Genomic DNA, 22,618 nt, shown 5'->3' on the forward strand with positions numbered 1-22,618 from the left:
TGTGAGGCGACAGCGCTAACCACTACACCACCGTGCCGCCCGTGTGTGTGTGTGTATATGCAGCACGGTGGTGTACAGTGGTGCTTGAATGTTTGTGAACCCTTTAGAATTTTCTGTAGTTCTGCATAAATATGATCTAAAACATCATTAGATTTTCACAAGTCCTAAAAGGAGATAAAGAGCACCCAGTTAAACAAATGACTGATTCCTGAACTGTGTGTTTGAGGGATCATGGCAATTGTTTCAACGGATTTTAAAGTAGTTTAAATAGGAAATGCGATTCAAATGTCATTTTGTCAATTAGAAGGTACAGTACGATTTTATGAAACAATTTAATCCAGAGTTAAGCAAAGAACTGCAATCGAGTTTGTCCGCTTTAGGAAAAAAAGGGTGATGATCCGCTTGCGATCCGAAAGAGTCGACTCTTACTGGTGAACCAAACTAAATGATCTGACCCGCTGAAAAGATTCAGCGTTCTCTTCAGTCAATTTTCGGCGGTGAGGCGAGGGAGACTGTCAGCGAGACATAAGGGCTGTATTCAAAACGTATTTCAATTCCCTAAATAAAAGCCCTACATAGTGTAAGAAGTAATGCATTTTGTAGTCTATTGTAATGCACTACTTTTCCAGTAGGGGGCTGTTTGAGATGGAGTCATGGGTTGGGGCGGGATGATTATGATAATAACTGTGGAAAGGGGCGGGGCTAGACGCCAGTCGATGGTGTCGAATGAGTGGACGGAGATTCGGAGCCGGTGAAAGAAAACGAGTTGTAAAGGAGAAGTTTCTTCGGGTTTTCTGAACTACATTTAAATGCGAGTGAAGTGTTTCAGGTAATTTAGACAACAATTTTAATCGATTTGTCCTAATTTATTTGAGTTCAGTGTCACGCAGTTGTAAGTTTTAACCGAAGTTGTACCGTTGTCATAATAATGGTTGAGGCCCTGCTGTGCTCAGCTAACACCCTCTGACCCAAACACACCAGGCGACATTTTAATGGAGATTTTTAACACGGTGTCTTTTTTGGGTGCGTTTGAAAATGTGTGGTTCGTGTAGACGAATCTCAGTGTTTTTTTTTTAAATTGAAGTTTGAATGCAGAGAAAATGTGTTAGATTTGTATCCTTACCTGTCGAGTTTATTAGCTCAGGTAGCTTAGCTGAGAAGGCTAACACGGTGAACTAGCTAACAGCATTCTGAATAGCCTGGGCTAGCGGTTCGAGACGGGTGTCTTCAACTCATTATATCCCAGTCCATATCTCAGTAAGTCGTATAATAATAATAATAATGTGGTCGGTGTGAAACGATAACGAACACTGTGTGTTAGCTGTGTATTGTTAAGCTAAGCTAGTAGGCTAATTATTAGTGTTTGCGTCAGGGTTTGGTTCCACTGGCTGGAACTGGTTTTTCACAGAACTCACTGGATCACTAAAACACTTTGTCACATCAGGATTGTTAGTTTTTGTTTTTCCACATTCGTAATATGGAAATATTTCTAGCAGGCATTATTTATATAATTTTAGTTCAGTGTGTTGTCCAAATTGCTGACTGGTGCCGATAGTAAAATTTTATTTTTATGGTTATTGATTTAGGAGTTTCAACAGATTCGCCAATTTCTTTACTTTTTTTATTCACTACAAGTGAATTTTTATTTTAACTGATATATTCTAATTCGAATTCTGATGTTCTTATAACTTCAAAAACTGACTTTCATTTATGCAGAGGAGCTTTCATGAACCGTGTACTTCATACAACAAGCAAAAACTAGTCTTTTAATGATGTTGGGATTTAAATATTTCACTGTATTGAAACTCCCTGAAGAGAAGGATTGTTTAAAAAAAATCACTTTATTGTTCAGCTAAAAAGACACCATACACTCTTCTAAGAATGTGAGTTGGCTGGTGGTTGCCGCCCCCTCATAAATAAATAAAATTAAATCGGCAACATTTTCCACATCTCAATCAGAAGTCAAGTGTTTTTTTACACTTGAGTCAGTCACACTAGTTTTCTAAAGTTGTAAAAACTCACTCGTTGTATTTAACAGGAGACTCACGGTCACTGCTTCACTCCACTGGTCTCGCATGAACATCAAGAATTATTGATTAATTCAGTCTTTATCATCTTGTTCTTTTGGCAAATGACTTGTATTCTTGGGTCTTTTTAAGAAATTTGCTTGACATATTTGATCGCTGCCTGACAACTTCACAAAATCCTGACATATGACTCTGAAATCACATTTGGCTAGAAAGCCTTTTTGGGCATTGAGACTTTGTTAAACTGATTCCTTAGCTGAGAAAGACAGCCAAAGGAACGTTAGGAAGTAAGCTAAAATATTTCCATTTATTCTGGTTTAAAAAAAAAGTAGAGATGTTACTTCATGTTATTTGTAGAAAAACTCAAACTTTTTTCAAAATGTAGCCACAGCATCTGACACAACAGGCCACGTCCACCTCGTCCATCAGGAAAACCTGCAGAAAGTGACCCTGATGAAGCAGCAGAGAACAATTGAGATGATATCTCCCCCCCCCCCCCCCCCCCAAAAAAAAAAGGGCTGAATTGTACTTATACCAGTCAAAAGTTTGGACACCTACTAATTCAATGTTTTTTCTTTATTTTTATTAATTAAAACACTTCATGTCTTAAAGTAATGATGGCTGTCGTTTCTCTTTACCTAATTGAGTGGTTCTTGGCATATTATGGATTACTACAGTTGTGGAATAGGGCTATTTACTGTGTTTATTATTTACTGTTTGATCTCAAATTTATGAAGACAAGAAATTGCACTAATTACCTTTTGACAATCTCACGAAACTGGTTAAGATGATGTGTGCAAAATAATGTGCAAAGCATCAAGGTAAACACTGGATACTTTGGAGAATCTAAAATATGAAACTTTTTTTTTTAACACTTTGTTTTACCACATAATTCCATTTATTTTTTTTCGCAGTCTGGTTTCCATCAAATCCTGCACTCTGATTGGCTGGCGAGCGGGTCTGTATCCTACGATACGGGCCCGAGTTACTGACCTCTGGCGACTCGCTCGTTCACAACAACAAACATGATAGCAATGAGGAAGAAGAAATAAAAGAAAACATTGCAGGAGAAAGCTAAAAACCTGTAACTTGCTAAGGCCGAGTAAAAACATGGCTGAATCCTGAATGACTCAATTTTGTATAAATAGGGGACGACATTGGTGGCAAAATGTAGTTTTTTTTTTTTTTTCCCTGCCATGGAAGTGCACTTGTATACTGAGGAGGAAGCCATTTGCATTACAGCTGTGAATGAGGATTCAAAATAGCAGCTCGGCTCGGTTTTCCCTTTCGGGCACTCTCGTTTTCTGTTAGAGTTTGGTAAAGAAAAAAATAAATATTATTTACCAGCTTAAGGTCGGTCCGTATGGTGAAATACCGTGACCTCAGCCTTGAATACTGACCTCGGTCCAGAGGGCCTCACTCAGTACTTTTAAGACCTCGGTCACGGTATTTCACGGTACAGACCTCCCAGCTGGTAAATAACATATTTATTTTTTCTGTGGTCCGGTTTCCATCAAATCCTGCGCTCTGATTGGCTGGCGAGCGGGTCCGTATCCTACGATACGGACCCCAGATACAGACTTCTGGCAACTCGCTCATTCACAACAAACAACATAGTAGCATTTTTTGTCAGCATTTATCTTTTTTTTTTAAATAAGATTTATTTATAAGATTTTTATCAAAAATCTTAAATTTTTGCCAGCATTTCTCAGGAGAATAGCATTAAATTTACAACATGGATAGTTACAATGACAGTCTTCACAGCGAAAGCAAATTTTACTACCCTGAGGAAGAAGAAATAAAACATGTCAGGAGAAAGCTAAAAACCTGTAACTGCTGCCAACACCAAGCAAAAACATGGCTGAATCCTGAATGACTCAATTTTGTATAAATAGGGGACTACATAGGCTGCAAAATGTAGGGTTTTTTTTCCTGTCATGGAAGTGCACTTGTATACCGAGGAGGAAGCAATTTGCATTACAGCCGTGAATGAGGATTCAAAATGGCGGCTCGGCTCGGTTTTCCCTTTCGGGCGCTCTCATTTTCTGTTAAAATTTGGTAAAGAAAAAAATAAATATATTGTAAATTTTCACGGTATGGTGAAATACTGTGACCTCGGCCTTAAATACTGACCTCGGCCCAGAGGGAATCGGTCAGTACTTTCAAGACCTCGGTCACGGTATTTCACGATATGGACCTCCCAGCTGGTAAATGTGTGTTTTCCATGTTATTTCATAGTTTTGATGTCTTCAGTATTGTTCTACAATGTAGAAAATAGTCAAAATACAGAAAAACCTATCAGTGAGTCAGGGTGTACAAACTTTTGACTGGTACTGTAGAATGTTTTTCTTTGCTTCACTGCTGTCTGATGCACTCATAACAGCAAAAATACAAGCATGCCCCCATTTAGTAATTTCATGCCTATATATTAAACTGGTACACAGTGAGGAATGGCACAAATATAGGTGAACCTAATAAACTGGTTAAGTGTAATTTTCATTTTTTTTCCTCCCTCTTTTCCATAGGTGTCTTTACTATCAGTCCCTGCCACCCCAGCTCTGTCTCTACGTAGTAGTGGTATTTTGTCTGTAAGCGTGTGTGGGTGAGGAAACAGTTCGGCTTGCTTTGTGTGCTCCACCATGGGTGATATCAGTGATCTGGACCGACAGATCGATCAGTTGAGGAGATGTGAGCTCATCAAGGAGAATGAGGTCAAGGCTCTGTGTGCCAAAGCCAGGTAATAAATAACAGGCATATCACCAAGTTAAGAAATGAAGAAAAGGCTCTGTGACTAATGATGGCTCAATACTGATGTATTGATTGATATCCTAACTATAATTGAACCATAAGAGTCCAACGTACAAACATGCGTCATCAATAATCATCAAAATGATATCGTCAAATGATCACAATAACTATATTGTGTTCTCAGTGTGACATTTGAGGTCATACCATAACACAGGTATCTGAAGCGTATGACATCAAAAGATCACCTACTTCTGGCAAAACATGAGAGAAAACAGTATTATCTAATGCATACTGTCAGGATTTCCCTTCTAATTGCATTGTGGGTTTGTTTTGATCTGTTTGTGTTCTAGAGAGATTCTTGTAGAAGAGAGTAATGTACAGAGGGTGGATTCTCCAGTCACAGTAAGTAAAGGGAATCCTCTGAATCATTATCATTTAATGATTTCATGGTAGTGAACTGGATTATTGAAATGTTTTGAGACAGCGGCACTAGTCAATCACGTGAGCTCTTGTATGCGGAAACAGGTGGAGAGCACCTTCTGTGTGAGCAGCAGTTCGAAAAAATGCAGTTGCCTGGCTTCACATGTCTTGGAGAGACTTTGTTTACTGTTGATGCTGTGAGCAGCCATGTTGATTTGACTTTGGAAGGAATTCAGAGTTGGACCTGCTGTACAAGTATCGAATACCATCTTGTCTTTAAGATCTCTGGAAATGTCTAACTAGATTTATACCACGGCACTGTTAAATGCTTGTTTGAATACATCGTTTCTGTTGTAAAAACTCATTCACAGAAGTCTACATGAACTAGTTTAAGGATAAACATTTAAAAATTTGGAAAATGCTCTACTATTAACAAAGAAAAACCTGAGATCGTTATTGTGCTGAAATAGTCGTTTACACTGGAGACTCATTCTATAAATGTCAAATATGACATTTATAGAATGAGTCTCCAGTGTCAGTGCTTTTGTAGTAGTAAGGATTTTTTTTAACCACGAAAGAAAACAGGAGTTTGATTCAATGTTTGAAAAACCTCATGTCCGATTGGCCGAGATGACTAAAGTCTGTGCAAAGACGAGTAAAACTTGATTGGTAATCGGATGACAGAAGTTAGTGCTGGCAACTTAAGCAACAGGGGCTAAGAGAGCAGGGAACCAGTCTAAAGTAGCTTGTCTCGTTTCATGGGAAATGCATTAAAAAGTTTTATTCATCAACACAATATATAAAAGTACAAAAAATATTTTGAGGAAATCATGCAAATTTCCTTTTTTTTGGTTATAATTTGTCAAAGTTTGAGTGTACTGGAAAAGCTTGGCTCAGAGGGGTCCATGTAATGACGCAATTATACCAATAGATAGTTTTCACTGACGTCACGGCATTCCGGGGAACGCCCTCCAGCCACCATCTTGTGGGGCAAACAAAACGGACCATCGCCATTACCAGCTACGTTATCTCGGATGAATTTATGAAGTTATATAGTCAGTTTTCTAAAATAAAGATCGATGTTGGCAAAATCAAGCAAACGGAAGTATGTAGATGCATTGGACGACATCTCACGACAACGGTATGCAGCCAAACTGGCCTTGATTGGGGGAATTGACCCCTACGAAGTGGACAAAGATGCATTTTCAAGTGACTGTGCAGGGCTGCCATCCATATCGTACCCTGATATTGTGAACTATTTTGTGAATAGTAAAAGTGCCTACACACTTGACGTCCTCAAAGCATACAAGTCGCTGGAGTCATACAATTTTGTCTGTGGCTGGGTCCGTGAAGTCCACCATATAAAAACAAGTGACAGTCATGTCCTAATTACAGCCAAGGTATGTAAACATTGGAATTTTAGAGCTCTCAACACTGCATATAAATGTGTGTGTGTATAATATCGAGTTGATTTAAGACAAATTTTACATCCATTAGTGGTATTACAGTACCATGTCAGTATAAACTTTGTAATGTAATTAACTGGCATGTAGGCTTGTTACATTTTGTTTACGATAAATATGACAATTTATAGGCCAGTAATAATCATATATTTGCAGCCTTGTACCGAGCGATATTAAGTGTACATTACAATGTAAATGTACACTCAGCGGTTCCAGTTAGGCATTCTCCAGAGATTGTTTACACGATGTTTTGGTTTCCAAAAACAAACTTACACAATTGATTGTTTATTTAAACAACTTGCCACTTATAAAATGATCGGAGCAGACTTTGCTGTGTTTGGAAGGCTGATAATCCTTGCGGTTGATTCTCGCAAGCCATAGATTTCTCCTTTGTATGCTGAGTTTCTTTGTTTGCTCGTCTTCGTGCTCCCGTACAGTGGGAATTCCATAAAAGCTCCGCTTGACGTCATCATCTGACCTATTACGACAGCCGTGAATACAACAGGTGTGCACCATTGCTAGCTTTAAATAGCCTGCTTGGGTTCTTTTGAAGATTTTGTACTCGCGCGCTACAATGTGTGCTCAGTGACCCGTACAGTAAGCTTGACCCACAAGATGGCCGCCACTAGGGAATCCCCGACTCTGTGACGTCATGTGAAAACTATGTATTGGCTAAGGGCGACCAGGGTCAAGGACATCGTGTGCCAGCAATGCGGTTGAAGCGGGCAGGTGTCAAACTCGGAACTTTTATATCATGATTGGAATTAATAATATACAATATCACTAATGTTCCTTATTTCTAACCTGTATATACGTACGCAGTGTTTCCCACAGACCAGGTAGCAATTTGTGGTGCTCCACTGTGCCGATGAGGGAATCGTGCGCGGTGGTGTCGTGGCGGTCGGTGGAGTCGGTCATTGGGGTGTATGCAAAGTGTGGGCGGTGTTTACAGTATTTTTCTTCAGAGTTACCTGCTGGGACTATTTTAAAGCTACAAGAAGCATTTGAGATTATTCAGTTCAATCTAAATTCTTTTAAGTTCTTTAAGAGAAGACAGCTAAAACAATTTTTACCAGAACCCTGCCTGGTTTCATTCCTCGACCCAACTTTACCTTACAGGGCAGGCCATTAGTTTGCTGGGCTTGATGTTGGTGGAAAACCCGTCTTTTTAAATTTATGAAAATTACTCACCAAAATTGAAGTTAAAGTTTAGTTTTTACCTTACATAGTAGCCGCGGGGTCTTAAAGTCTTAAATTTAATATTCCAAAATTAAGGTCTTAAAAAGTCTTAAATTGCTTTGCCCAAGTCTTAATTTTTTAAACAAAGGTCTTAAACTTACCCATACTATTCTACAATGTGAAAACGTGGGTTTTGCGTAACATCAGTGAATTTCTTGGAGTATGCGCAAAGAAAGAAACAATATTGATACATTTTCGCACCGGCGCAATCATCGGAGTCCGTGGTGGAGAGGAGACTCCGCGAATCGCAGCATGGGGAAGTGTCGTTTTAATCAGCAGCAGCGATGGGAATAACGGCGTTAGAAATAAACGGTGTTACTTTTTTTTAGTAACGAGTAATCTAACTAATTACTTTTTACATGGTTATAACGCCGTTCCCGTTACTTACAATAAAATGCTATGCGTTACTTTATTAAAGCTGTTTTCATCTGGCACGCTGCTCGCTCAGCCTTTCTTTACTCTGCTTTAGTGTGAGGCAGGGAGACGCGAGACAATGGCATAGTCAGCCAGTCAGAGTAGATTTGCACAACATACATAGGTAGGCCACGCCTACTGCACTACTGCGCACTCTTTCAATCAGAAGACACAGCGATGGCGAGCGGTCAGCCCAAGACTGCGCTTTCAAATTGGAAATACAGCCATTGCTTTTCATTACTTGAAATAAAAGGCAAAAATGTGTACGTGCAATGCACATTATGTCGAGGAACAAAGCGTTTGTCCTCGTCAGTGGCCAGTAATTAGTAACAATTTTAATAACTACAAAAATATATTAAATTTGATAGATGTCTTCTCACATTGTCCCACAAAAATATTAATCTAGTGTAGATAATGTTACTGATTGGTTCTGTTAAGTGTCCATTTCAGTCATTAAAAACATTTAGCATTCACTTTTTTTTTTAATTAATATTTTTATTAGGAGGCAAGGCACATCAAAACAGGAAACAATGACAAATCAACATTCAGTACCACACCATCCCTACCTCCTAGGATTTTTTTTTTCATAGAAACAAGGCATTACACAATTCAAAGAAAATAAAAATAATTGATAAATAAACAACGAAGTTCTATTATGTAATAATTAAATATTAAAGCTGCACAGTACAAATAAAACCAAAAGGCAAAAAAAAAAAAACATTAAATAAAAAGGGAGAGAGAGGGTCCGTCAGTTAGGGGGCAGAGACTGGAGGGAACGGAAGAATGTAAGAAAGGGAAGCCACTTGTTATAAAATTTAGCAGTGTTACCGTTCACTGAATATCTGATCTTTTCCAACTTTAGAAAAGACATGACGTCATTGAGCCACTGACGACTCGAGGGAGCTTTAGTCGACTTCCAGTAGAGTAGAAGGTGGCGTCTTGCCAGTAAGGAAGTAAAAGCTAAAGTATCCAATTGATGAGAGGTAAATCAGTTATGGTCCTCTGGGACCCCGAATATGGCAACATGGGGGGGAGACTTTTATGGTCACTGAAAGTATTTTAGACATGGTATCAAAATAATTCAACCAGAAGCAAGAGAGTAGCGGACAAGAGTAGAACATATGGGTTAAATTGCAGGATGAGGCATGACATTTGTCGCATTTGTCAGCAATACTGGGATAGATTTGAGACAATCGAGCTTTGGAAAAATGGACTCTAAACAGTACTTTAAACTGTATAAGTGTGAGACGAGCACAGGATGAGCTTGTGTGAATTTTCTTAAGAGCAGTGTCCCACCAGTCATCCTCCAAGTTTAGATCCAGTTCATCTTCCCAGGCAGTCTTAACTTTAGTAACTGATGAGCAATCAAAAGAAAGAAGTTCGTTATAAACTTTAGAAATAAATTATTTTTGAAGTGGATCGCGGTTTAAAAACACCTCCCAGTGTAGAGTAGGCAGTAAGTAAGGAAAAACTGGAAACAAAGCTTTAGCGCAGTGTCTAATTTGAAAGTATCGAAAGAGATGAGAAGGTGGGAGATGAAATTCTTTTGAGAGATCTATAAAGCTGCGAAAAATACCATCCTTGTAAAGGTCTTTAAAACATTTCAGGCCTTTATTATGCCATGCGAGGAAGGTTGAATCTGTAAGCGGAGGTTGAAATAAATGATTCTTCAGTAAAGGAGCTAATGTAGATCCTGACTTAAATTTGAAGTGGTTCCTAAACTGATACCAAATTTTAAGTGTGGAGAGAACCACTTGATTATTTGTAAAGCCAGAGAGGCTAGATGGAATAGAAGAGGTAAGTAAAGCAGGTAAAGAGGATGAAACACGACTGTGCCTCCAAGTTGCACCATGGCAGATTCGTAGATTTGAACCAAAATGAAATTATATGAATATGTGCCGCCCAATAATACAGTTGGAAATTCGGAAGTGTCAATCCACCATTGAATTTACATCTCTGAAGTATGGATTTACGGATCCTGGGAGCCTTTCCACACCATAAGAAATCAGAAATAGTTTGATCAATTGTTTTAAAAAACTGCTTTGGCAGGAAGTGGGAGACAATGGAACAAAAATAGAAATTTGGGCAAGATGTTCATTTTAACTGCGTGAATTCTTCCAATTAACGAGAGAGGCAAGCTTCTCCATCTTTGGAAGTCAGATTTAATTTTAGACATTAAAGGTAAAAAATTAGCAGAAAAAAGTGACTTTAATGTTCTGGTAACGCTGATCCCAAGATACCTAAAGCCAGACAGATTCATCTTAAAAGGGACATCTGACTGTGTAAGCTATGATGCTGAAGCATTAATAGGATAGCATTCGCTTTTAGAGATATTCACTTTATAGCCTGAGAATGATCCAAATCTCTGGAAAGCAGATAAAATTGTGGGAATGGAAAGGACAGGATCTGAGACATGTAACAATAAATCATCAGCATAAAGTGACAACTTGAATTCTGTGCCCAATCATGAGATCCCTCTAAAAGTTGAGGAGGACCTCAGAAAGATTGACAAGGGCTCTATAGCTAATGCGAACAATAGAGGAGATAGGGGACACCCCTGTCTGGTACCACGGGTTAGAGTAAAAAAACTGGATTGGATGCCATTAGTGGAGATGCTTGCTTGTGGAGATGTATAAAGGAGACGTATCCATGAAATGAACCCATTTCCCAGTCCAAATTTCTTTAGTACAGTAAATAAATAGTCCCATTCAACCCTGTCGAAAGCTTTTTCTGCATCAACCGAGATAACTACTTCAGGTGGTGTTGTGGTAGTTTTAGAGTAAATAATATTTAGGAGTGTGTGGACATTAAAAAATAACTGCCGCCCCTTAACAAATCCAGTTTGCTCATGTGAGACAATAGTTGGTACAACGTTTTCCAGGCGACAGACCAAAGCTTTAGCAAGGATCTTAGCATCTACATTTATTAATGAGAGAGGTCTGTATGAGCTGCAGAGATTTGGATCCTTATCTTTTTTTAAGAGGAGACTTATAGAGGCTTGCCTTAAAGTGGGAGGGAGAGTGCCATGTTCCAGTGATTCTTTATAAACAGCATGCAGTAAAGGGAGCAGTTTTTCCTGAAATCTCTTAAAAAATTCAACTGGGAATCCATCAGGGCCAGGAGCTTTATTTTGCATGCTACTCACAGCGAGAGTGATTTCTTCTACCGTTAATGGTGAGTCAAGTTTCTTAGCAGCATCTAAGCTTAACACAGGAAAATTAAGGCCATCTAGGAATGAATTCACTACAGTAGTGTCAGGTGGAGATTCAGACGTATATAAAGAGGAGTAAAATGAGTGAAAAACAGAATTAATGGTAGTGGGATCTTTATGCAATGAGCCGGATGAATCTTTTATCTGAGGGATCATACGTGAGGCTGCCTGGCGACGTAGTTGATGAGCCAGGAGCCGACTTGCCTTGTCGCCATGCTTATAATATGTGGCGCGTGATCGTAAGAGAAGTCGCTCTGCATCACTAGTGGTGATGAGATCAAATTCAGTCTGTAAATCAACACGTTGTTTAAGTAAACTGGGAGAGGGGCAAGTAGCGAGTTGGTCCAATTTGGTGATATTGATAGAAAGCTCTTGCAATTTGGTTTTACGGGACTTATTCAAGTGGGCAGAGTAGAAAATAATTTGTCCCCGCAAGTATGCTTTTAATGATTCCCACAGCAGTGAACAAGAAACGGGTTCCATATCATTTTGATTTATAGAGATATAATCAATTTTAATTGCAATAAATTTGGTGAACTTATCATCTGAGAGAAGTAATGTATTGAACCTCCAAGGTGTAGAGTACCGGGGTTGTGAAGAGAACTGAATATCTAAAGAAAGAGGAGCGTGGTCAGAAATAACAATCGGGTGGTAATTGACAGACAGTACTTTGGGAATTAGTTTAGCATCAATAAAATAATCAATCCGAGAGAAAGACTGATGCATCTGAGGAAAAAAATGAATATTCCTTGGTACAAGGGTTATAAAATCTCCAAGGATCAATGCAACTGTTCTTGGACATAAAATCTGAAAGTGACCTCGACATTAAAGAAGGGGTCAGAGTTTGTGGGTTAGAGCGGTCTAGGTTGGGATCAATTACACAATTCATGTCCCCTCCAATAATAAGAAGGCTGTTGTTCAATGAGGGAAGACATTCAAAAAGTTTATTCATAAAGTGTGGATCATCAAAATTGGGGGCATATATGTTAACTAATAAAACGGGAGTATGGAATAGCGTGCCTGTAACAATTAAGTATCTGCCGTTTTTGTCTATCACCTTAGACACTGAAAACTGAATTGACTTACCAATTAAAATAGCAACCCCCCTGGCTTTAGAGTTGAAATTAGAGTGAAACACCTCAGAAACCCAGGAACATTTAAGTCTGACCTGATCTTTGATGCGCATGTGGGTTTCCTGCAGAAACACTAGGTCAGCTTTAAGACGTTTAAAATGAGCAAATATCCTTGATCTCTTAATTGGACTCCCCATGCCTTTAATATTCCAGCTCAAAAATCTCACAGAGGACCCAATATGTGGAATATCAGAAGTAGGAGCGTTGGTGGACATGTGTTAAGTTCCTAGAGATAGAAATAGACTGAATGCGGACCCCCAGGGAAGGAAGGAAAAGAGGGGGGAAAACGCAAAAAAAAACGGACAAAAAAACAAAACACACAAAAAAACCCAAAATAAAACAAAAAAAACCACACAGATTGAACACCCCACCCCATTGCACTTAGAACGACCCCATCCCCAAACGATGGAGAACCCAGTGCTAACTCCACAAGGAGTCAGATCCCCAAAACAAAAACTTACGGCTTTAAGCATGACTATCGAGCTTCGGATTGAGCTCCTGCAGTCCTAGCAACATTTGACAGAGCGGTACAACCAATCAAGTTGAAGTGAAAACTGAGAATAGTAAAGAAAGAAGAAAAGAGGAAACAAATGAAATAAAGTAATAACTGTCAATATTAACTGACACTGCTTCCTCAAGGTTGTGTATCATTTCTTGGTTCTTTCACTATTGAGCGATCTGATGAATGCGCTGGCCTCTTCTGGTGATTTAAACTCCTTCTCTGCACCGTTATGAGTGACCCGGAGGCGCGCCGGGTACAGCAAACCAAAGCGAATCCCCGGTATTTCGCGGAGTCGGCGTCGGACCTCATTAAAGGAGGCTCAGGCACGGGCCGTCCTCGGAGTGTGGTCGGGGAAGACAGAAAAACCTCATGTCTCCAATCTTGATCCGTTGCTGAGCCCTGGCTTGGCGCAGTATATTCACACAGTCTGTATAGTAGTGCAAACGAGCGATTATGGGGCAAGGGCGCTCTCCGGGCTTCGGCTGGAGAGTACGATGAGCGCGGTCCACGAGAGGCTCCTTCTCAAGCTTAAAAGCCTCCTTGAGCAGAGAGGAAACAGCTGTAGCAGTAAAGGAGGTGGAAAAATCTTCGGGAATGCCCACTAGCCGTATGTTATTGCGCCGCGATCTCGCCTCCAAATCCTCGCATTTATTGTCCAATCTCATCAGTTCAGTTGACAGATGCTCCACTTTAGCCTGTAAGGTAGTAATGTCATCGGCGCAGGAGGACAGCGATGTCTCCATTTCACCTACGGTAGTCTTCAGAGTGCACACATCGGACTGGATGTTTGTAATACTACTGGATAATTCAGACTTCACTGCCTGTAGCTCAGTCTTTATATTTGACAAGTTTTCGGTCAAGGCAGCCTGAAGCTCAGTTTTAAAAATAGCCGACATCTCAACACGGAGTGACGAGAGCAGCTCGGCCTTAAAATCGTGGAAAGCAGCGCCGCTTGCGGCTTCGGCCAGACCAGAAGGGGAGTCACTACGAGGCGGGGATGCAACGTGCGAAGCAGGCCGCAGTGGTTGTATAGGTACTTTAGGCTTTGGCGGCATTTTGATCGGCAAAAAGACGGCGTTAAATTCAAATTATGATGGTGGAGAACACACACACTGAAAAAAGATACAAAAGGTGTACCTAAAATAGGTTTTTTTAAAGGTTGCTGCAGGAGCTCAGAGAAACGCGTCCTACTCCATTAGTCGCTACACCGGAAGTTAACATTCACTTTTATTATGATTACACTAATTGAATTTAATTTGATTTTTTTGGGGGGGGGGGGGGGGGGGACAAAATGTAACGGAATAATTACTTTCCCTGGTAATTAGTTACTTTAATGACAAAGTAACTCCGTTACTAACTTAGTTACTTTTTGGGAAAAGTAACTAGTAACTATAATGTTACTTTTTGAAAGTAACGTGCCCAACACTGATCAGCAGTCGCTTTCAGATGAAAGATATCGTGATTGGGTGAGGGAGGTTCCTGGAAGTGACGTTGAAGCAAGATGCTGTGTTTGTCGAAAGACCTTCAAGTTGTCCACTATAGGTAATTTTGCTTTAGAGTCTCACATGAAGAGCTCAAAGCACATTGCATCTGCCCTCCACCGCCACCAGCCCATCGCTCAGTTCTGCACGGTTCAATCTCCGAATGCACCTGGAGTTGGCACTAGCACCGCTGACGAATGTCAGCAGCATCAGCCAAGCCAGACATCATCGGCAAGGCTAGCAACAACACAAGGGCCGAGCAGTGGCATGATGGGTGTCGGTGGAACCCCGACACTTCGGGCAGAGGTGCTCTGGATTTTAAAAACAATTACGGAACACCACTTGTACAGCTCGAATGAGGGCATAAGCGAACTCTTTAAGGCTATGTTCCCAGACTCGGAAGTCGCTACAACATTCTCCTGTGGAAAAAACAAAACGTCTTGCATAACAAAATTCAGTCTTGCTCCTTATATAACAAAGGAGTTGGTCAAAGACATTAACGAGGCAAGTGGTGGATTCGTCGTAATGTTCGACGAAAGTCTAAACAAGACGACGAAAAGTAAACACATGGACCACTCTCCTATCTATCTGTCTCTCTCTCTTACTCACACTCGTATATCTGTCTATCGCTCGCTTTCTCCTGTCTATCTCCTATCTATCTGTCGGTCTGTCTCTCTCTCTTAACTGTCTACCACTCTGTCTGTCCTGTCCATCTATATATCTCACTATTCTATCTATATCTTTTTATCTTTCCTCTCCTCTCTCCTATTTATCTCTTATGTCTGTCTACCACTCTGACTTATCTATATTATGTCTATCTCTCCTATCACTCTTATCCATCTGTATACCTCTTTCCTATCTATTTATCTCATTGTGTCTTATCTATCCACCTCCACATCTATGTCTTCCCTCCCTCCCTTGTTTATTAGGAGTATTTACATTTCTTTTTATTCTTCAAAATGTAAAATGGTTGAAGCAAGTTGAATGCTGGGAAACTAAGACAAAGAGTTTGTCTGTTTATCATCTCTGGGTGCATGGTCATAATTAGTTTAGAGACAGTTCTTTAGGCCTTGAGTTGGGCCCTCAGTTTGGCTTTTTGACTGGTGAGTGCACACCTTTGTACCAATGTATTGGTACGCCAATTGCATTTTTGTGCACCTTTAAGAGACTTTAGGCTTACCTCTTTTCTATCCATCTCTCTCTTCCTATCTATCCCCCTCATCTCTTATCTATCTATGCCCCTCTGTATCTCTCTCCCTCCCTCGTTTACAAGGGTACAAAATGTAAAATGGTTGAAGCAAGTGCTGGGAAACTAAGACAAAGAGTTTGTCTGTTTAGAGTGTTGTGAATGTTTTGATATTTTATTTAAAAAAAATACACCCACATCACTTTTTTTATTTTAAGTATCATCTCTGGGTGCATGGTCATAATTAGTTCAGAGACAGTTCTTTAGGCCTCGAGTGAGGCCCTCAGTTTGGCTTTTTGACTGGTGAGTGCACACCTTTGGCATTAATGTGTTGGTATGCCTATAGAGATCTTGCAGTCACATGACCGGAAAGTACACAGCCGCCATCTTGTCGGTAAAAAACACAGCTGAATACTGCTGCACTCGTGTACAGAATGGATCAATTTCAACCGACGGACTACACGACTCATTTTTCTAATGAACAGATAACTAGATATATGTCTAAAATAAGCGATCTACAGATTAGATCTGTAGATAAGCCCTTATGGCTTACCGGACGGAGTTTTCATGACCGCGTCAGTGGATTTTGAACTGCCAGCGGTGGAATACCCAGACGTGTATAATTACCTCATCAACTTTCCCTCGCTGTTCAGTGGTGAAGCACTGGGTGCTTATAAATCTCTGGACAGTTATCTTTACAGAAATTCAGGATTTGTCAGCGACTCAGATGTGGCATCTTGTAAACAAGAAAATAATCCTCACTGGATGGGTAAGTCACTTAAGTATTGAGTATAGCACTGACCAGCCAATTATAGAATAAGGTAATTCCAGCTGTAATTCCAAATCGTCCGTCTTGTTTACCTGGTGTTGGAGAGGTAGAAGCTTAGCAGTGGAGATTTGAGTGGCTGTTTTCTGAGCTTAGTCAACAGGCCGCTTCTGCAGCCTCGCTTTTGCTTCCGCTCCCGGCGCCGCCTCCTTCGCTTTGCTTCCGATAACAATCCACGGAGACCCCGCCAGCGCTCGAAACTAACGGTGTCCCAATGTCCCGGGGACCATAAAAAATATCATCGGGACACAAAATTATCATATCTGGGACAATCCCGGGACAATGGGAAAAAAATAGATCTAGAAAAAAAGTTCTACATTAAAGGTGCAGTACAAGATTTTGGAATAACGGTTCCCGCAAGCCATATTTTGAAAAGAAACACTCCCACCCCCCGCGTCTCCACCCCTCCTCCCCCTCATAAAGCCTGAGAAAATCCGGCTTTATAATGGGTGTCTATTGCGTTACACACCAGTGGAGCTCGTTAAGTTAGAGTGTAGAGAGCTTGGAAAAATAGCTCAAACTTTCTCATTTAAACTGTGTTTTCAGCCCCAATTTTCACTCCACACACACAATTTTCTCAGAAGTAGTAGCCACACTTGTCCTGATTCACACAATGTGTCTACCTGAGCGATAGGACTTGCAGTTTTTGAATGAGAAGCCTGAAAGTAACGAGAGCACAGCCGCGCAGCCCCATAGACTCCCATTATAAACGTGGCAGAAAAGTCACTCGTTTTTAACTCGCTCTAGTGACCTCATTTTTTACACTACAGACAAAAAAAAATTACATCCGTGTGTTCAGGAGAGCCTTGTGGCGCTCACTGTGAAAGAATTTTGTGAATATCTCCTTCCGTTTTCGTGTAAATCCCCGTTGTTTGGAGGGAGCGCACTGAGAGAATCCTGCACTCTGTGACACACTCTGCTCGCTCTCACACACACACAGAAGGGACGGGCTGGTCGCGGGCTTCAGTCTGATTGACGTGTCAGTATCCAATCATTTTGAGGTGGTACCTCGATATGATTGGATGGCGTTTTTCCTTTATTTTACACTGTAGACTGGATTAAAATATTTCGTTTTTTGGGTCAAACCTTCTATTGTACTGCTTGCAACATGGGTGTGCATTTCATCCATTGATGGTATGGCTGATGGCTTTCAAAACATCTCTGAATGGGGCAACAGGTATATTACATAAAAATGGATAACAGTAATGGTGAAAATGATAAGTTGGCCTTATATATGCCAACAGATATTCAAGGTATAAGTAGATGAAACAAACATAAAAGGGGTCTTATTTTCAGCTAAAGTGTACTGCAGATGTAGTGAGTTGAAACATTTTCTGAATGAGCTAGTTGGCCCCTTTTAAATAAACGGGTATCTATTCATACAGTGAGATCGCCAAAGTTTGATAGATGGTATAAATATAAATAATATAAAGGGTTCAAAATCGTATAGTTACAAATATAATAGTAACTTCCTATGATAATATTAACCACTGGTTATTTCAGAGAGGAAAAAAATGGGGACACTATTGCTTCCATTCGGGACAATACAACACAGAATTCGGGACCACTGGGGGACACAAAGAAAAAAAGTTAATTTCGAGCCCTGGACCCCGCTGGTCTCGCTATCTCGTCCGGAATGTTGTGCATGCGATGGAAATCGCTACAAACCGTCATTTTCTGCTGGAAACCAATGTCCAGTAAGTCCATACGGTTATAGTGGATATTGAAGTCTGGTACAGACGAACAACACGCAAAAATACACACAAAAAACATAAAAGTGCACAGGTAGGGAGAGCTTGTAGCCGCAGCCGTTGTAGTAGAATTGTATATAGTAGGTTTTTCCAGAAGAAAAGGTAGAAGTAGAAATAGAAGTAGAAGGCGGAAATATGGCGTTTGACCGACAAGACGGCGTCTGTCACAATCTGGATCGGCTGTGACGTCACATGCAAGTGCTCCATTGCATTTTTGTGTACCTTTAAGGCCATGACGTGGACCCTACGTTGTGCTCCTCTCTTCCAGGTTTAGACTTGTTTTTTTGTCTTGAATGTGAAGATTCGACAAGCAATGCACATAATGACTTAAGTATATAACTTTTATAATAAAAGTATTTTTACTTGAAACATTTGTCATTATTGGGAATTTGATTTGGTGTTCTACGACTGCATAATGGGTGTGATGTAGGTCTTAATTCTCATTTAAGTGGTCTTAAAAAAGTCTTAACTTTATGGTGGTCAAACCTGGGGAAACCCTGCCTTAGTTTTTTGCCTTTTTGGTGGCAATCTTTCAATCATTCTTTAGTTGACATTCAAGGAATAAATTGCAAAAAACAAGCTGGAGGTTTTTATTTTAAATATTGAACTCAACACTTACCTCAACCCATAAAAATGAAATAAATAGTACAATGTAACAACAAAATAATAATAAAATAAAATATCATAATTAGATGTAAGAAACCACTTAAGGCAACACCAAGGCAACTAACAATAATGAAAAAGCATTACCCTAATTGGTGCAAAGCCTGCATGCCCTATCAGAACATTTAATTCTGCGTGGCTTCCTGAAAAAAAACTCAAGTGCCCTGTCGTAAGGGAAGTCATTGGGTTCGGGACCATTTATGGAGATTCGTAAGCAGGCTGCCAGGTGTTCCCCTTGGAGCCTATTCCTGAGGTCTGTTTCAATCTATGGATAAAAAAAGTAAATTTTCTTCATCAAAGCACTAAAAATTTCCATTACATCAAAAAAATATACAAAGGAATACTGAATTTCTATGTGCTTACCCTATTCATAGATGAGAAATCCCGCTCGCAATTCTACTTCGCCAATAAAGCTAATAAAGATGTTTCTTAAAATATTCAGATTTTATGCTTCAGATAGCATCAACTAGGCATCCCCGCGAGTATAACATTTTATTTAGGCTAGTGGGAAATCCTTATTTATTGTGAATGTCAAGCCATTATTAATAACTTGCATGAATGCTGAAGCGGGATAAACGGGATAAGGCTGGTTCCTCGCGTCAAGCTGCTACTGTATGCATCAAAATTGGTTTATAGCCTGACTCAGGGATGTCCATTTCATGAAGCCAAGAAGGCTATGATAAAGTTCATCACGAGCACGACATGGGCTACCTTTTAAAATAAGGGGTCGGAAGGCGAATCGGGAAGGCTGCGTTATTTTTAATTAGCCTAACAGGCCTACTTGCAGTCCGGGTATAGACCCCTTTCACTGACGTCACCCAAAACCAGAAGTAAACAGACCCTGCGCCATTTTGGAAGACCAACAAACTCGTGATAAGGGGATAATAACGGCAGCGGTATGTGAACCCACGAGAATAAAGTGGAGTGGCAAACGACTTAAACAAACAAACCTGAGCTGTTTTATTTATGATTTATTGGCCCAACAGTAGACTTGAAAGAAACCTGTGTGAGACTTGGCAAAAAACTGTGGATATAATGGATAAGTCTGTGCATGATCTGCGGACACTTTGAGGTAAGCAAACGCAAGAAATTCAGATTTAAAACATGCTAAAGTGGCCCCAAGTTGATAACTGTATGAGGAGCAAGCCTCCCAGACTTCTACAATTTAATAATAATAATTTAGGATGGTTTGGGGCTTGCTCGCTGCTGCCAGGTTGGTTATTGAGTAGCCGGACTGTTTTTTTTTTTTTTTTTTTTTCCTTGCGTGTGGCATCATTGTTGACGCGAGGTTGTTTTGTGGACATGATTTCCCCTGATGAGTTATGACTTCAGACGCAATGCGTGTGTGAAGGTGTGGAGTCCGCGTGATATGTGCATAAGATAGGCTTCTCATGTGTTTGGAGATACGCACCCCCAAGGGAAAAAAAGGAACCCCCCGAAAATATCGGCATAGTTCGAACACTGAGTGTAGGCACTGGGTGTAAACAACAAATAGTTTACAATGTCTGGGTAGCAAACACATGGCAGAATTGGTGTCCGGTCCTCCTTATGTTTCCATTCTCCCTTGCCCCTAGTCTTATCATATGGGTCAAACCCATCAATCACAGCCAGTTTCTCCACATACCGTGCCCTTTCTGCAACTGGTAATGTACTCACATAACCAGAATTATCAGCCATCGTGTCACTTTACTCTCGCTCGTACTTTGTTTTATATTGTGAGTGCATGTACTTGGTCTTCCAATATGGCGCCTAACAAAATCTCGCGGCGCGGTGACGTCATGTGAAAGGGGTCTATATGCGCAACGGCAGGCCTGTGTACACGCCTCTCCGTCTGTCTGTCTCTCTCTCTCTCTCTCTCTCTCTGTGTGTGGGTGTGCGCGTGCGTGAACGAGAAGAAAGCACTATGAATGAACGGAATGATGTGCAGCAGAATGAATTTTTTTTTTTTTTCAAAATCGCGAGTCTGATTGTGTGGCGATAGGAATCCATTGTGTGGCGCTGCACCACACAATGGTCTATGTATGGGAAACCCTGGTACGTGTGTCTATCAACGTACCGCCATTGTGGCACAGGAACCTGTGATTGGTGGACAGCCAACAAAGGGTGTCTCCCATTGGTTGTAAATTGTGGCATAAAAATCATAAACACATATGGGACCCGCTGATTGGCTGTTCACATACTGAAGCCAAGTGGAGAAGTCCAGCATCTGTTGCTGTTGTCTGAAAAAAAAAACTACAGCTACAGTGCCTTGAAAAAGTATTCATACCCCTTGAACTTTTTCACATTTTTCCACCTTACAACCACGAACTTAAGTTTTTTATTGAGATTTTATGTGATAGACCAACACAGAGTAGCACATAATTATGAAGTGAAACGAAAATGATAAATGGTCTTCAAAATTTTAAATAAAAATCTGAAAAATGTGGTGTGCATTAGTATTCAGCTCCCCCTGCGTCAATACTTTGTAGAGCCACCTTTTGCTGCAATTACAGCTACAAGTCTTTTGTGATATGTCTCTACCAGCTTTGCACATCTAGACACTGAATTTTTTGCCCATTCTTCTTTGCAAAATAGCTCAAGCTCAGCCAGATTGGATGGAGAACGTCTGTGAACAGCAATTTTCAGGTCTTGCCACAGATGCTCAATGGGATTTAGGTCTGGACTTTGACTGGGCCATTCTAACACATGAATATTCTTTGGTCTAAACCAGGGGTTTTCAAAGTGTGGGAGAGTCAGCCCCCCCTCGGAGAGCTAATAAACAACAGCTCCCCCCCCTTACAATTTTTGTTGTTGCTATACTTAATGTTCCATTTGTATTTTTAAAAAAATGGTTGTTGTACACATTATTTTTTTCTTTTTCACATTTTAAACATCTGTGCTTTTTAAAACATCTTGTTTTACACATTTTAAACGTCCCATAGCATCGTTAGCTAGCATCTCTTGGCAGACAACACACTGTGGCAGTGGAGCATCTTCAGATCCAGTCCATGAAAATCCAAACTTTAAATAATCGTGGTCATACTTCCTTCTTTTTCCAGTCCCCCAGGATTCCGCGGGCCTTTTTTGTGATTGTTGTGGGCTAAAATGTCTGATGTTGCGGGGGTTTTCCAAAAAATTGCGATGAAAGTTGCGGTGTTTTTTAGGTTTTTGTTGCGATTACATTGCGGGAGGAAGTGAAAGTTGCGAGAAATTGTTGCGATTTTCTCTTTTTGTGATTTAAAATTGAGTGATATGTTAAATATTAAGTTATTACTGAAAAACTATTGATTAAAAAAACAAAGAGAAATGGTCCTATAAACAACTTTACCAATATAAAAGATTACCAGGACTACAAAAATGCAGAAAAATAGGCTTTACTTATCCAAATGCACCTGTTGGTTCAAAAGTTAAAGTGCAGAGAACCTCACAGCACAACATGAAGTTACCTTAAAATATAATATAAATGCCTCAGCTTTTATGTAAGAAAAAAAAAACTATTAATACTAGTACTGTGTGCAGGCAGTCTCTCCTGAAGACTAAATTAAACAATAATTATAAACTAATAAAATAAATGG

At 40.2% G+C, this 22,618-nt stretch overlaps 1 protein-coding gene across 2 annotated transcripts in view; it reads left to right on the forward strand.

Annotated features, from left to right (window-relative positions):
* The first annotated feature begins 699 nt into the window (after window positions 1-699).
* ppp4cb (protein phosphatase 4, catalytic subunit b) overlaps window positions 700-22,618 on the forward strand; it is a 45,134-nt gene continuing 23,215 nt past the window's right edge. The window contains exons 1-3 of one of the 2 annotated variants that reach the window (XM_060939426.1): window positions 700-829; window positions 4,553-4,764; window positions 5,126-5,177. In XM_060939426.1, the coding sequence (XP_060795409.1) occupies window positions 4,667-4,764; window positions 5,126-5,177 (150 nt within the window). In that variant the 5' untranslated portion in view covers window positions 700-829; window positions 4,553-4,666. The remainder of the gene's footprint in view (window positions 830-4,552; window positions 4,765-5,125; window positions 5,178-22,618) is intronic. The other variant, XM_060939425.1, reaches the window with a different exon arrangement.

Source organism: Neoarius graeffei, chromosome 14, assembly GCF_027579695.1.
Source record: "Neoarius graeffei isolate fNeoGra1 chromosome 14, fNeoGra1.pri, whole genome shotgun sequence".
Lineage (NCBI taxonomy): Eukaryota > Metazoa > Chordata > Actinopteri > Siluriformes > Ariidae > Neoarius > Neoarius graeffei.